General features: G+C 41.8%; 1 protein-coding gene across 4 annotated transcripts in view; it reads left to right on the plus strand.

The window, feature by feature from the left end:
- Window positions 1-2,696: 2,696 nt before the first annotated feature.
- LOC139473931 (1-aminocyclopropane-1-carboxylate synthase-like protein 1) overlaps window positions 2,697-17,274 on the plus strand; it is a 32,527-nt gene continuing 17,949 nt past the window's right edge. Inside the window, exons 1-4 of one of the 4 annotated variants that reach the window (XM_071256745.1) lie at window positions 2,697-2,873; window positions 6,992-7,165; window positions 12,948-13,007; window positions 16,114-16,184. In XM_071256745.1, the coding sequence (XP_071112846.1) occupies window positions 7,037-7,165; window positions 12,948-13,007; window positions 16,114-16,184 (260 nt within the window). In that variant the 5' untranslated portion in view covers window positions 2,697-2,873; window positions 6,992-7,036. Of the gene's footprint in view, window positions 2,874-4,787; window positions 4,852-6,991; window positions 7,166-9,820; window positions 12,575-12,947; window positions 13,008-16,113; window positions 16,185-17,274 lie in introns of those variants that run through there. The other 3 variants (XM_071256746.1, XM_071256749.1, XM_071256748.1) reach the window with 3 other exon arrangements.

A 17,274-nucleotide genomic window follows, 5' to 3' on the forward strand; every position in this document is an offset into this window, starting at 1 on the left:
ACAATAGGGTGACTACCTGAATTATAGCAGTAACGTACACACAATAGGGTGACTACCTGAATTATAGCAGTGACGTACACACAATAGGGTGACGACCTCAATTATAGCAGTGACGTACATACAATAGGGTGACTACCTCAATTATAGCAGTGACGTACACACAATAGGGTGACTACCTCAATTATAGCAGTGACGTACACACAATAGGGTGACTACCTCAATTATACCAGTGACGTACATACAATAGGGTGACTACCTCAATTATAGCAGTAACGTACACACAATAGGGTGACTACCTGAATTATAGCAGTGACGTACACACAATAGGGTGACGACCTCAATTATAGCAGTGACGTACATACAATAGGGTGACTACCTCAATTATAGCAGTGACGTACACACAATAGGGTGACTACCTCAATTATAGCAGTGACGTACATACAATAGGGTGACTACCTCAATTATACCAGTGACGTACATACAATAGGGTGACTACCTCAATTATAGCAGTGACGTACACACAATAGGGTGACTACCTGAATTATAGCAGTGACGTACACACAATTGGGTGACTACCTGAATTATAGCAGTGACGTACATACAATAGAGTGACTACCTGAATTATAGCAGTGACGTACACACAATAGGGTGACTACCTGAATTATAGCAGTGACGTACACACAATAGGGTGACTACCTGAATTATAGCAGTGACGTATATACAATAGGGTGACTACCTCTATTATAGCAGTGACGTACACACAATAGGGTGACTACCTCAATTATAGCAGTGACGTACACACAATAGGGTGACTACCTGAATTATAGCAGTGACGTACATACAATAGGGTGACTACCTCAATTATAGCAGTGACGTACACACAATAGGGTGACTACCTCAATTATAGCAGTGACGTACACACAATAGGGTGACTACCTCAATTATAGCAGTGACGTACACACAATAGGGTGACTACCTCTATTATAGCAGTGATGTACACACAATAGGGTGACTACCTGAATTATAGCAGTGACGTACATACAATAGGGTGACTACCTCTATTATAGCAGTGACGTACACACAATAGGGTGACTACCTCTATTATAGCAGTGACGTACATACAATAGGGTGATCACCTCAATTAAGGCAGTGGGCTACAAACCATAGGGTGACGACCTCAATTAAGGCAGTGGGTGACATCGAATACTTTGCTTCTACAATAAAAGATGTGGGGTTCAACAGATCGGGTGCACTTGGATGTCATCAACAGTGTTTCAGTAGACTCTATATCAATATTATGGTCGTCAAAATGGCGGTTATGTCCATATATGCCAGTTAGAACCACCACTAGGCACTGTTACTGACACGACACAGTCGGAACATGTGGGTTTAGTTCAGCTTGTTTTAGTTTAGCTCGGAGAAGGGGCGTTAGAGCTCTGCCTAAGAGGTGGCTGCGGATCCCAGGGGTTAGCATCAGAACCCTGACCCGAGCATGCCTACGTGATTACACTTCCCCGAGGCGTGATATAAGGACTAAGGTGACTTGTGAAGACGACATCAACGGCATAGTTCCCTGAGGCGTTGTATAAGGACTAACGTGTCTTGTGAAGACGATATCGAGGGCATAGTTCCCTGTGGCGACATCAACGGCATAGTTCCCCGAGGCGTTGTATAAGGACTAACGTGTCTTGTGAAGACGATATCGAGGGCATAGTTCCCTGTGGCGACATCAACGGCATAGTTCCCCGAGGCGTTGTATAAGGACTAACGTGTCTTGTGAAGACGATATCGAGGGCATAGTTCCCTGTGGCGACATCGAAGGCATAGTTCCCCGAGGCGTTGTATAAGGACTAATGTGTCTTGTGAAGACGATATCGAGGGCATAGTTCCCTGTGGCAACATCGACGGCATAGTTCCCCGAGGCGTTGTATAAGGACTAACGTGTCTTGTGAAGACGATATCGAGGGCATAGTTCCCTGTGGCGACATCGACGGCATAGTTCCCCGAGGCGTTGTATAAGGACTAACGTGACTTGTGAAGACGATATCGAGGGCATAGTTCCCTGTGGCGACATCGACGGCATAGTTCTCCGAGGCGTTGTATAAGGAATAACGTGTCTTGTGAAGACGATATCGAGGGGATAGTTCCCTGTGGCGACATCAACGGCATAGTTCCCCGAGGCGTTGTATAAGGGCTAACGTGACTTGTGAAGACGATATCGAGGGCAGAGTTCCCTGTGGCGACATCAACGGCATAGTTCCCCGAGGCGACATCGACGGCATAGTTCCCAGTGGCCTGATATAAGTACTAACGTAAGTTGGCAACATGTGAACTACTATTAGTTAAGACGTGGTGTGGTCGCATTGTACGTTCTTAATACTGACTTACTGAATTACTGACTTACTGAATTTAGGAAAATGATACTTTCATACAATTTCCCTCCATATTCTCGATGATAAATTTACATGTTTCGAGAAAGAAGTTTAAATATTGTGTATTTTACTCATATTGCAAGATGTTCCGTTAATGATGAATCAAGCCCCGTCATGCCAACTGCCATAAATTATCCGTAAGCAATATCTCAGGAACAAAAGACCTTGTAACGGTTTAGACCACCATATAGGCCTCAATTGTATACAACTATGAGAACATTCCTCAGTGCCAGAAAACAGAGCCGCCTATTGGTGGATGTGACCGTTATCTGCAGTCGAAGTGACCTACAACACAGGGACATTTCTCACTAAGGCCACATCAGTGACAGCAGGCACTGAAGATACGTGATCTACATTTCTCTCACGGTCGCACAGACCAAACACAGATCGCTGGTTTCATTTCATTGGGTTCCAAGTCACGGCTGTGCGGGAGCCTCCACGGTAAGTTCAATTTAAGTTGTAATTTAGGAAGTCACGGAGACGCCGTATTATGTGTAAAGCTAACTTCAACTAAGAGAAAATACACATCGGAAAGACACTGTCGCTGTTTGGGGTTGTGATTTAAGTATTTTCTTTGATCTATTGCTTTGTTGTTTTGTTACAGTTTGCATAAAACCGCCAGTTACAACCCACTTTATGTTCTCAACATCACATTCCTCTGCCACATTCCAATCATAGATTAGGGGTCGTGTGGCTGGTGAATGTGTGGTCACATGCGGCATGAAATTAATCTAAAAAAAAACACAATAATTTCTTACTGTATGCGACCGTTTTGCATTGGGGATAGGAACTACATCACAATGATTGTACTTATGACAACAGTTCAAATATTACAAAACCATATATCACTTTTGATTCTGTTCATGTATTGTTCATGTAATAATAAATCAACCAATCATAAAATGTTCTTTATCAATAACAATGTTATTTTACCAAACATGTACATGCAAGTGCCACGTACGGCACTGTAGCCCATGTGCGTTTTTTTCCATGTAACCAAAAATACTTCTGAATTAATTCCAAACATCTATAGTGGAATTAATCTGTTTTATCTTTCTGTGTTAACTAATATAACTACATAAAATAAAAATTCTAAGTTGCCATACTATCGTCCATGTTTAAGTTATGGACTGAATCGTTTCCACAACTCAACCACAAAGTCATATGATTTGGATTTGACTTGTCACTGATACCCTTTTGTGGACCCCCAGAAGCATGGGGCCGGTTGACATGCTCATTCCAGTCCAAAATAGCAATTCCTTGTTTCACTTCCTACATTGAAAGTGGACACGTTTGTCAAGATATGTCAGTATGGTGTTGTGATATTCATTCTTATTATTATCATTAATATTCAAAAGAAAGAAGTTTATCAAAATAAGATATGCAATTACGAAAACAGAATCCTTAGCAGACAGATGCTTGTGTTTTGTTTACATGAAGACCGTCATGGGCCCCGGAAGAGCACATATGTGACCTGTGCGGTATCCCAGAGATGACAGGCCTCCCCAGATCTCCCTTATGTAGCTAATTGTTGTAGCTGTCTGTTTCTGGTAACTAACTGCTATTATTGAACACGAAAAGGAATAAGCCCACGTCGTGTGTTTCCTCAAGGATTAATGTTCCGATTGAGAAGGTCTACACAAAAGAAGAAGTGTTTTTTATCGTCATTAACAACATAACATATTCCTCAGTAAAGCTGAAGGGGTCCTTGTCGGCACAGGTACTACATGTATGCTACTTTACCCCAGGTATGTTTCTGCAGACAGAAATATACCCTAAGCCAAAATCAGACTACAGTAACGTACCCGGTTTCTGAACGAGTCCATACAGTTCTCAACCCCAAACCGAAACCGGTTTATGTTGTTCTGCTGGGTCGCCTGATTACGAGTGCATGCTGGGTAATACTGTGCATAGCGGAGTAAGCAGAAGCTTGGATGCCTTCGGAAATCTTTCTACAAATGTCCAAACGTTGGTAGTTTTTAAAACAATATCGCAGAAAAAAAGAGGACAAAGTCATCGAAATTCCCCGCAATAGGGAATTGGAAATTCAAATATTTGTTTTGTTAATAATGGAAGAGAGATTAATGCTTGTCAATAATAATTAAATCTTTGTTAAAATTGGACTAATTGTGTCATAATAAATAGCGGACGAAGTAAGTCAAAGCAGGAGTATCCATGCCAGTGGACGAGCATTCTCTGTGGGGCCTCACCCTGGAGTCTCCCTGGAGAGGAGCAATCTCCCGATAACAACATACTGATAACATGGGTATCATGCCCTCCCAGTACTAGTGTGTGTGGTGTGTCTGTGGTGTGTGGGTTGAGGGGGAGACAGAGCATTTTCGGGCCGCGTGACAAAGTGCGTCAGCGATTGAGGAAACGGTTCAGCGCTCTGCGCAATGCGGAATGGACTCGTCCTTGGGTATGTTTCTGTTATTCTGGTTTTGGCCAAGGTGCATTTCTGTATACAGTGAGTGAGTGAGTGAGTATGGTTTTACGCCGCTTTTAGCAATATTCCAGCAACATCAGGGCGGGGGACACCAGAAATGGGCTTCACACATTGTACCTATTCTGTATACAGAAAAGTACCTGGGGTACATAATTTGCAATTTTTTAATGTATGGTGAACAATGACAACATCATTTCGATTCTTGATTGTTGTTTGGATGTTCATGTCAAAGGCCATGTACCAACGTATATGGTCTCAGCTCATGATCACTTAAAATATTTGGAATCGGGTTTTTTTTTCATATATTAAATTAACCCATTCTGCGGTGGCGGTGTAAGCATTTGCCACATGTGAAACACCCCAGCTAACAAAGTTGAAGCATAATGATAAGTAGTGTGTCGGCGAACTTGCACGAAGACTGTGGTGTGTTTTAACCGTTTAAAGGAATTCAGTGCACGGCCGTAGCCGATCAAATCTATTTGCGTCTGTACCGCTTGTTTAGGAGGGATTGATCCGAAAGGACAAGCGTCTTACTTCTATTTAGTACTATGAATGAAATGTTATGTTAAATCTTAGAAGAATATCAATCATCATCATATGAACACATGCTTGCCGTAAGAGGCGACTCACGCGAACGGGTGGTCAGGTTCGCTGACTTGGTTGATGCATGTCATCGTATCCCAAATGACGGGTGGATCGATGCGTATGTTGTATGAATTGGCCTGACTCGATTAATTACAGGCCGCCGTCATATAGCTGGAATATGGCCGAGTGCGGCGTTAAACGGCAGACAAATTAAACTACACATAAACACATGTCAACGGAAAATGTAGACACTAAATCATCATTTCATAGTTCAATATTTGACAAACTGTACTAAAAACAGTCAACAGAGAAATAACAGTTATCATATGCCAATGGAACCCTTAATGTTGTCTATATGTCCATTATTGTAACCACATGCTTCTTATTGCCAAGTGCAAAAACAATGTGATTATATAGTATTTGAGAATGTGTATCTGCTTTGGTTATTGGCAGTTTTTATGGGTTTTTTTCACATATTTATTTTTCTTCAAGAAAGTGCTGCCGATTTACTTTTGTAAAATACAGCTTGGAGCAAATGTGTTGGGTTTTTCTGTTGTTGTTTTTTTTTTGTTTAACGCCGCACTCAGCAATATATATGACAGCGGTCTGTAAATAATCGAGTCTGGACCAGACAATTTAGTGATTAATATCATGAGCATCGATCCACGCAATTGGGATCGATGACATGCGTCAACCAAGTCAGCGAGTCGGACCACCCGATCCCGTTAGTCGCCTTTTGCGGCAAGCATAGTCGCCTTTTACGGCAGGCATGGGTTGCTGGAGACCTATTCTACCCCGGAATCTTCACGGGTCGCAACTTTATTGAGAAACTTGTGATAAATTTTATGTTTTGATAATGATAATATCATTTTTCAACTGGTTTGCGCTACTTTCGATACTTGGAATTAACTATTTCCCAATGACATGTATCATTAATGTAAATATGCATACATTCCAAAAGATAATTGCCACAGACGATACAGAACAAATAAAGGATTTATTAAACAATGTTTAAAATTATGTATTTTGCCACTACCATACTTGTACATTGTTATTTGTATCTGGGCCCATGGCCTTCAGACTGATTGATTGAATTCCGTTCCTCGGTAACATCATTGTTGTGCATTTCTGAGGCATCACGTGGCGGGGCTCTGCATCAACGTTTTCCTGTATGTACAATGTTGAAATATACCAACCATAGATGAATAATTCGTGGCATTGACAGAACATGTCTCACAATATGGGATATACATACACTAGAATGGAGGAATACATGGCGGATGAGACACCTCTTATTTTGATCTGAAGCCGCGCGCTTCAGTGCAATGATTCAAATGTATAAATATAATGTACCTTCATTATACCGCGACGACAAAATCGCTAAAAATATTACATCCTTTTTGAACGCGTAATAACACGAATAAACAGGTAATTGAGATTATGTACGTTTTTTTAAGTAGCTGATAAGGTGGCAGCAATTTAATCAGAATCACCATATTGCTTGGTATTGCGGCAACTTGCTTTTTAGAAGAGAAGCTGAGAAGAAGCAACTGCAAACTCGTCGTCAGGGAGGATGACCAGTATGTCTGGAGATAACCTTCTTTCAGCGCGGGGCTACAAGGCAATGCAGGTCCACAGCCCCCTGGTCCAGTACAGTCAGCTTGTCAGTAACGATGCCTACGACAAGGACACAAACTCTGAGGTAACGTTAAACGAAATCTTATTATCAGGTCGCGTCTATAGATACTTTCCCCCGCTATAGTTATAATATTACGTCATATATACCAGCGTCGCATATATGGGGTAACATTCAGTTATAATCCCACCATAGTCGCATGAAAAAGGTACAATTCCGTTATATCCCTACTATATATGGTATATATGGTAACACTACGTTATATCATCAGTGAAGTCGCATATACAATGTAACAATCGGTTCTATCGCCACTGGTGTCCCATACATAGTTTATCATTTTGTTATATCGCCACTCGAGTCACATATATATAGTGTAACATGCCGCTATAACGCCACTCGAGTCGCATATATAGTGTAACATGCCGCTATAACGCCACTCGAGTCGCATATATACAGTAACATTCCGTTATGTAACGTTCCGTGTGTCATATATGTAGCCGGTAGTATCCACGCACAATAATGAGGTCGACAGCATTTGGGATGAAACTTTTATTCAAGCGTACTTGCCTCATCTCTGCCAACAAACCGAATGCAACAAACAAAATGCACCAGATTCCATCCATGCGGGTCGTTTTCTTTCCCAAGGTGAACGACGAGGTACCGGTACAGTTCGTAACTACAAGATGCATTTGATTCCTTGCTTCTCTAATTGACTTACATTGACTGTAAGGTCTGCTTCATTTGTTTCGCCTATAAGCCCTGGGGGTAAACGTGAAGAGATGGGCCTACTATCCTGAGAACTAAGTGTTCGTCCCTCAACATTGGTCTTGGTCAGTTATCTTCCCCTCTGCGCACATGGTCAAGACGAACCCTACATCCTCGAGCACGATAACCAAAGTGACGACATTTCCAGCACTGGACCACGTGGATCAAAATGATTTGTGGCCTTAGATGTATTCTCACCCTCTGTCGTAGATCTAGCACGTGACTGTCCGTTATCGCACTTGGGACATAAGACTGGAAGACAGCTTTTAGCTGTTTCAACTCTTTCTCGGGTTCATTTTCCGTGGAAACCCCCTTAGAAACAGTTGAAACATTTGGCAACCTGTCCTTGGTATGATGATCATGCTGAAAACTCAGACTCAGACTCAGATTGTATCAAACTTGTGTTCTGAGCAATCCTTGATATAATGGCGAAGACCTCCCCAAACTTTCTTTCTAAGCATCTCAGCAGAACTCTCTGCAACAACATGCCCTTGCTGAGTAACCTTGTGTGGAATTTGTTCAAATCTACTCACCGTAGCAGTAACATCATCACTTTCCTCCTCTGCACAGAAGAGACTCATACATTTCTGAAATAATTTAGTAATCGAAGCAGCAGAACCCAAACCCATAGCAACCATAACTACATGACCCCGCAACGACCTCCGGACCGTGTGACCCAAATATGTTCAGGATGTTTATTCTCCCCAAGAAGACAGGTTATCCCATGAGGCCAAAGAACATCAGCTTCTCCTTTAGTTGCAGGGTCACCAGAAAGCAGTGAGGAGGTTGACAAATATGAACAGTAGACTGTTAAGGTTCCTCGCCAGGAACATGGCCTGACCCTGATTCGCCTAGTTCAGATTCGATTAGACCGTCACCAACGACATACTCAGCCAACCATTTGCGTACATCACCTGGACTAGTACCCTCGGGCTTAACACCCCACACCTTGAGGCTTAGAAGTAATGCCTTCTCTTCTTCCACAGAGAGAGAGACATGTCTACAATAACCCAGAACCAACAGAAGTCACGGGACTACTACAAAGCCTTACTCTAAGGATGTTACACTGGTTAAAACAAAAAAGACATAAGTAAACAACGCTTATAACGAATACGCTTATAACAAGCTTCCGGACATAACAAACTGTTTCTTGGTTCCGTCCATTTTGTGTTTATATGTTGTAAACGAACTATGCTTAAAACGAACTTCGGTTATAACGAATTAAAATTAGTGGTCCCTTTGAGTTCGTTGTAACAGTAGTTCGTTATAACCATAGTTTACTTTACATGTAAATACTTCAAAAGTTTAACAACTCCAGACACTTGCCTTCAGTTTAACAACTAAGTAATTAAGTGTGGCAATGAAAAGCTAATTTACACTTGAGTATTTATGAAATGCTATACATTTACTTTATGTATTAGTATGATGAAATTAATGTATACTTAATGAAACAATAATTAACCTGTTAGCTGTTCGGTTTCTGAATACACAACTGAAAACAACTTAAATATCTGGTAAAACTAAATTAGACCATAAGATCTATCAAAACACTTACATTTGTTTCAGAATCTAACAATATTTATGCATCCAAAGACTGTAGAATATTTTTAGCTAATATATGTTATAGTGTTCCAAGGTACAGACCACGTGTAAAGGCTCAAAGCCTTAACTATTAATGTCTGCAGGGAACTTGTTTGACAGGCATTACTTAGAAGTTGACGGGTGACAAGGTAGATATGGATAACTTCGTTAATACTATAAAAGCGACGGTTCGGTATAGATCCTTAATTAGGCCCAATTTTATGGATAACAACTTCTTTAAAAAGCGACGTTTCGGTATAGACAATGGTATAAGGATCTATACCGAAACGTCGCTCTTTACAGTATTAAAGAAGTTGTTATCCATAAAAGTATGTCTACCTTGTCTGTAGGGAAGAGGCACATGTCACGTTCATAAAGTCACATAAGCCATGGTGGTCTTCATTCTACACGGCGTCCATTAAAGCAGCACTGCTGGACATGGTCTTGGTCATGGTATTTTGAATGTTGTGGTCTTGGTCGTGATATTGTGAATGCTGTGGTCTTGGTCATGATATAGTGAATGCTGTGGCCTTGGTCGTGATAATGTGAATGCTGTGGTCTTGGTCATGATATAGTGAATGCTGTGGCCTTGGTCGTGATAATGTGAATGCTGTCGTCTTGGTCATGATATTGTGAATGCTGTCGTCTTGGTCATGATAAAGTGAATGCTGTGGTCTTGGTCATGATATAGTGAATGCTGTGGTCTTGGTCAGGATATAGTGAATGCTGTGGACTTGGTTGCGATATAGTGAATGCTGTGGCCTTGGTCGTGATATTGTGAATGCTGTGGTCTTGATCGTGATATTGTGAATGCTGTGGTCTTGGTCGTGATCTTGTGAATGCTGTGGTCTTGGTTGTGATCTTGTGAATGCTGTGGTCTTGGTCATGGTATTGTGAATGCTGTGGTCTTGGTCGTGTTATTGTGAATGCTGTGGTCTTGGTCGTGATATTGTGAATGCTATGGTCTTGGTCGTGATATTGTGAATGTTGTGGTCTTGGTCGTGATATTGTGAATGTTGTGGTCTTGGTCGTGATATTGTGAATGTTGTAGTCTTGGTCGTGATATTGTGAATGTTGTAGTCTTGGTCGTGATATTGTGAATGTTGTGGTCTTGGTTGTGACAATGTGAATGTTGTGGTCTTGGTCGTGATATTGTGAATGTTGTGGTCTTGGTCGTGATAATGTGAATGCTTTGGTCTTGGTTGTGATTATGTGAATGTTGTGGTCTTAGTCGTGATATTGTGAATGTTGTGGTCTTGGTCGTGAAAATGTGAATGTTTTGGTCTTGGTTGTGATAATGTGAATGTTGTGGTCTTGGTCGTGATATTGTGAATGTTGTGGTCTTGGTCGTGATAATGTGAATGCTTTGGTCTTGGCTGTGATAATGTGAATGTTGTGGTCTTGGTCGTGATATTGTGAATGTTGTGGTCTTGGTCGTGATAATGTGAATGCTTTGGTCTTGGTTGTGATGTTGTGATGTTGTAAAGCCAAACACTTTGATTCAAGCAGCCAACAACACCGTTGTAATCAAAGAACCATAAAAAAAACTAATGAAAACCTAAAATGCACGCATCATGAGCATGCATATATAACACTACCACATAGTGATATGAAACAAATTCACGCCACGTTCTTCCCATTCAAATTATGTTTATATAAACAGAACATAAATGTTCTGGGATTCAGCATTAATGTTTATACAATACTGACATGAAATAAAGGTTAGCCTTACGTTTTCGATGTGATGAGTGGGCAATGTGTAACACATCCATGAACTATGACATCCATTGTTGCCATCGCGATAATCAGAATGATACGACCTGAACAAGTAAAACTTTCCTCGTAAATGAAACATATAAACATGAATGGACCGACCAACAAGTCAAGCAGTACTTGATATATACAAGCTAGATACAATTACACTGTAAACTGTTCAACAATGTTATAACATAATATGTAATATTCTTTCTGCTTACCTAACATGACACCATATACGGGAACCAAAGACACCATAACTAATAATATTTTTGGTTATTGTGTCTTTAGTTGCCGTAAACGGTGTCATATAAGCTATAGGTAAGCAGAAAATGTTGGGCGAGGCGAGAGCCGGACCAAAGGGTGTTCAACTAACCTAATATGACACCGTATACGGCACCTAAAGACACCATAACCAATGCATTAAGCCGATAGGTTTACAATATCTGGCATCCTTATCGCACATGTTATGTCAGAGAACTTGACACTTACAACCGGCAAGATGAGCGGACCAGTACATGTGTTTCCGATACAAGGGTTCAACGTCAACACAAACGTCAACAGTGGAATATATTACACTAAATGTGAACAAATATTGTATCTACAATGTATAGAATTATCATAAAAATGTGCGCATATTATCAGAAATATTTTCCCTAACGACGGGCTGTTATCTATTCTATTGCTATATGACGTCACTGGTGTCACGTTTCTTGTTCTAGTCATCCTTTGGTATGTCCTATGACGTTGCTATTTGTAAACAAGTGACCTTGTCACTTTGTCAGTTTACTTTGTCTCCACAAGTTTTATTAGTCAAATCTTGAACGTGGTTTCTTTTAAAATTAATGTATTTTCACATCAAAATTTATTATATTAAAATACAAACCAGTGTTGAATAAAATGTTCTGTACCTGAACTTTCATGTGAAATATGTGAGGTGGGTGTTACTGATGGTATACGGTCTTATGTTGGATCAATAACAACCATCTTGGATTATTACTGACGGTATACGGGTTCATGTGGGGTTAGTCGTCCTGCCCTCTGATTGGTCTCCCACTTTGAGGCATAATAATCTATTATATTCCCGACTAGGTCGACTACATTTTGTATATGGGTAATAGTCTATTATATTCCTAACTAGGTCTCCTATATAGGGAGGCATTCTATTATATCCTAAATATTGTTGCGGAAATAAAGATTTATTCCGTTGTATTCCCACTGGGGCCGCGGACGAAAGGAAGCGAATGGGGAGAAACATTCAGTTCTACACCTGGGACGCCTCCAACGGTCGACATCACAAATCAAGGGGTCGTTTATTGTTGATACAAACACACCCATTACCCACTTGATAGAATCTACACATATCTGCACGAAGTACGTTAACCATCCATAATGTTTTAATTACTTACATACTACTGCATGTCAATCAAACACTATTCTATTGTCTCTCATGCAGGCTTTCCAGATATGTAATGCAAGTCTATAATGGTGTGGCAAGTCTAGGGTTCTAAAGTGCCCGGGAAGACATTTTCACGATGCGCTCTTATTATGAAACAGTTTGACAAATAAATATGGTCACATTTCAGATACTGAATGTTAGTTTAGTCTACGAATGTATATCATCAACGTATGTAAAGACAGTGTAAAATGATTAAAGTACAAAACTAAAGCGATCAACTATCATGCTAATCCACATTATAACGCTCACTATTAAACTCATACGATTTATTTACGGACTTTAACACAGGGTTTCATTGACATTGGCACTGCCGAGAACAAGCTACTGGAAGACGTGGTCCTCCCTAAGGTATGTGTTATTGAGAATGCAGCGTCAATGTGAGTGTATGTTGTTTTATAGTGTGTGTATATGTGTCACCCTGGCTGTCCAGTACTGTGTGTTACCCTGGCGACGCAGTACTTGATGTTACCCTGGCTATGCAGTGTTTGATGTTACCCTGACCATGCAGTGAGGCTTACTACCCTAGCCACGCATTTCCTGAAGTTACAATGGCTATGCAATACTTTCTGTTTCCATGGCTAAGCAGTACTGCATGTTACCCTGGCTATGCAGTACTACATGCTATCCTGGCTATGTATTACTTGATGTTACCCTGACTATGCAGTACTACATGCTATCCTGGCTATGTATTACTTGATGTTATCCTGGCTATGTATTACTTGATATTATCCTGGCTATGTAGTACTAGATGTTACCTGGCTATTCAGTACTAGATGTTACCCTGGCTATGTAGTGCTAGATCTTACCCTGGCTATGCAGTACTTCGTGTTACCCTGGCTATGTTGTACCAGATGTTACCCTGGCTATGCAGTACTACATGGTACCCTGGCTATGCAGTACTGTATGTTACCCTGGCTATGTAGTGCTTGATGGTACCCTGGCTATGTAGTACTCGATGTTACCCTGGCTATGAAGTACTAGATGTTACCCTGGCTATGTAGTACTGCATGTTTCCCTGGCTATGCATTTCTTCATGTTCCCTTGGCTATGCGGTACATGTTACCCTAGCTATGCAGTACAACATGTTACCCTGACTATGCAGTGAGGTATGTTACCCTGACTAGGCACTACTTTCTGTTACCCTGGTTATGCAGTACAACATGTTACACTGGTTATGCAGTACGGCGTGTTACCCTGGCTATGCAGTACTACATGTTACCCTGGCTATGCAATACTTGATGTTACCCTGGCTATGTAGTGTCAGATGTTACCCTGGCTATGTAGTACTAGATGTTACCTGGCGATGCAATACTTGATGTTACCCTGACTATGTAGTGCTAGATGTTACCCTGGCTATGTAGTACTACATGTTACCCTGGCTACGCAGTACTTGAATTTACCCTGGCTATGTAGTGCTAGATGTTACCCTGGCTTCGCGTACTGTGTGTTACCCTGGCTACGCAGTTCTTGAAGTTACCCTGGCTATGCAGCACTAGATGCTACCCTGGCTATGCAGTACTACATGAACCCTTGGCTATGCAGTACTACATGTTACCCTGGCTATGCAGTACTTGATGTTACCCTGGCTATGTAGTGCTAGATGTTTTCCTGGCTATGCAGTACTTGATGTTACCCTGGCTATGAAGTGCTACATGTTACCCTGGCTATGCAGTACTTGATGTTACCCTGGCTATGTAGTCCTAGATGTGACCCTGGCTATGTAGTACTGCGTGTTTCCCGGGCTATGCAGTACTACATGTTACCCTGGATATGCAATATCACATGTTATCCTAACTATGCAATACTACATGTTCCCTTGGCTATGCCGTACATGTTACCCTGGCTATGCAGCACTGTGTGTTGCCATGGCTATGCAGTACTACATGGTACCCTGGCTATGCAGTAATATACTGAACCGCAAAAGAAACGTCACCCCAAGTAACATTGCATGAAAAGTTCAAATATCTGGTTAATTCTTGTCAAAGTTTCTAAGATTTAACATTATCTTGTCTGGAAAAATGATATTTGATGACAAAAAAACAAAGCAGATGACAATTAAACCGATCGCACAAACGCATCACGGCAACGGCCATGGTAACCCGATGCACGTGAGTTCCGTGCAAATTGAAATGCACATGCGTTCCACCATTTCTTTCCCAATAGAAGTCCGCCCAGATCGGATAACATTCATTCGTTATTGAATTGCTATCATATGCCAAGATTGACAAGAAATCAGCGACACCAAGCCCTTGGACGATTGCAAGCTGGACAAACCGCTCAGAAAGTAGCCAATGCATTTTTCAAGTCCACATAAGGACCACGTAAGGACTCCAGCAACGGTACCAGACCACCAAGGGTCACCACTCGACGTCAGGATCGTCAGATTGTGCGACACCATCTTCAAGATCGCTTGGTTGCTGCTGCGGAAACTGCTCGACATGGGAACAACCCAGCGACACATTAGTGCGGACACCCCTACTGTCACAGGCCACACCGAGGACCCATTCTGACACCACGTCATCGTCAGTGGGCAACACAGCACCAGCATTGGCGCTACCAGCGGTGGAGAAGGGGCCTCTTCTCAGACGAGAGCCGTTACTGTATCTCAACAGCAGATGGCAGAGAGAGGGTCTGGCGACGCCGTGGGGAACGTTATCCGGATGCTTGTGTTGCTGAGAAAGACTCGTGGGGTGGTCCGAGCATCATGATGTGGAGTGGAGTTGGTCTTGCACAGAGGGTCGGTCCTGTGGTCTTCCTGGACATCGGTTCAGGGAGAGGCAATGCTGTCACAGCAGCTCGGTACATTGATCAAGTCTTAAGACCACACGCCATACCTCATTTGGCACGTCGCCGCAACCACGCGTTTCAGCATGATAACGCCAGTGCCCACACTGCAAAAGCAACAAGAGACTTCCTCCCGCAGAATGGCATCAGAACCATGCAGTGGCCGGCCCTCAGCCCCATTGAGCACGTGTGTGACGAGATTCAAAGACGGCTGAATGACGTCCAACCAAGGCCGACAACTGCAGCTGCACTGCGTCAGGCGTTCCTCAGAGTGTGGGCTCAAGTGCCTATGGCCTTCACCAACCGCCTCATACATTCCATGTATCGACGTTGCACGGCAGTCATCAATGCACATGGATGACACACGAGGTACTGACTTTTGATGCCATTTTCTCAGAACCTAGAGTTGTGTTTCACTTTAAGCACATTTGACACTTTAATTTCAACCTTGAAGATCAGTTTTGCAAAGTTTCATCTTTTTAATGTCTCAAGTATATTTACAGTGTTTGGACAAGTAAGGTTTCTCATATATCTATCCATTGCGGTTCAGTATACACGGTACCCTGGCCATGCAGTACTACATGTTATACTGGCTATGTAGTAATACATGCTTCCTTGGCTATGCAGTATTTTATTTTACCCTGGCTATGCAGTTGCGTGTATATTTCAGCTGGGGTCTTTGTCGGAGGGCAAGGAAGACTCAGTGCAGATGTATTATCCAAACCTGAAGGGCTTGCTAAGGTAGGTATTTACAGACTGCTACTACCACTACCACTGTTGCTGCTTCTATTACTACTTCTACTACTACAACCACTACTACTGTTGCTGATGCTACTACTACTGTTGCTGCTGCTGCTACTACTACTACTTCTACTACTACTGCCGGGGTGATAGGGTAGCCTAGTGGTTAAAGCGTTCGCTCTGCTTGAATATTGCTACAAGCGGCGTAAAACCACTCATCCACTACTACTACTGCCGCTGCTGCTGCTACAACGACTACTACTACTGTTACTACTACTAATAATAATAATAATAATAATAATAACAGGTTTGCATCCCATACTGGCTTACTATATTCACTATTGCCAATCAAATCAGTGTCAAAAGGGACAGGGAGTTCAAGGATATACACTCTTCACAAAAGGAAATGCTGAGATAATGTGAATATTGATGTTGTTTATTCATGAAGCATTCAAGACAAATACAATATTTTCGATTGCACGATGTTAATCACAGGTTCGTTAACTGCTGTAGTGCACAAACGTAATCGTTTTAAACGTTTGTAGATTTATACAGAAAGTTTTATCAGACTGCATGACAGTGTCACGGAAAGGATATTAATAGCAGAATGCACGAGCAAGTTATGACATTCATGTGCAGTGAGTAGGACTATAAAAGGACAAACGTAAGTCAACATTTTGTCATACGTTTGTCGACTAATTGGAAGTGGGAACATGCCGAGACTAAATGCTGCCAATCCCAACATCGCCATAGGACGTCTTGATGTTGGAGAGTCCCAGGCTGCAGTTGCACGTCATTTCAACGTACACCAGAGCACAATATCTCGTTTATGGGACCGGTTTACCCGCCCCCTTTAACTCCTGCCTAAGCATTATCAGGCTTTCCAAACAAGTTTATTGATGCCGCAACTGATTCTGTCATGGTCAGTAGTGCTGGGGTATATTGGATTTCTGATTTATTTTTCTTGCTAGGTGTCGATTCCCGAATTGTAACAATATGTTAACCCAGAATTTTTACGTAATGGATTAAGTGTGAACCAACAATTCTACCATGAATTTGGAATTTACTCGATTCTGATTGGTCAATCAGA

Source organism: Haliotis cracherodii, unplaced genomic scaffold (assembly GCF_022045235.1).
Source record: "Haliotis cracherodii isolate W230 unplaced genomic scaffold, xgHalCrac1.p SCAF_3, whole genome shotgun sequence".
Taxonomy (NCBI): Eukaryota; Metazoa; Mollusca; class Gastropoda; order Lepetellida; family Haliotidae; genus Haliotis; species Haliotis cracherodii.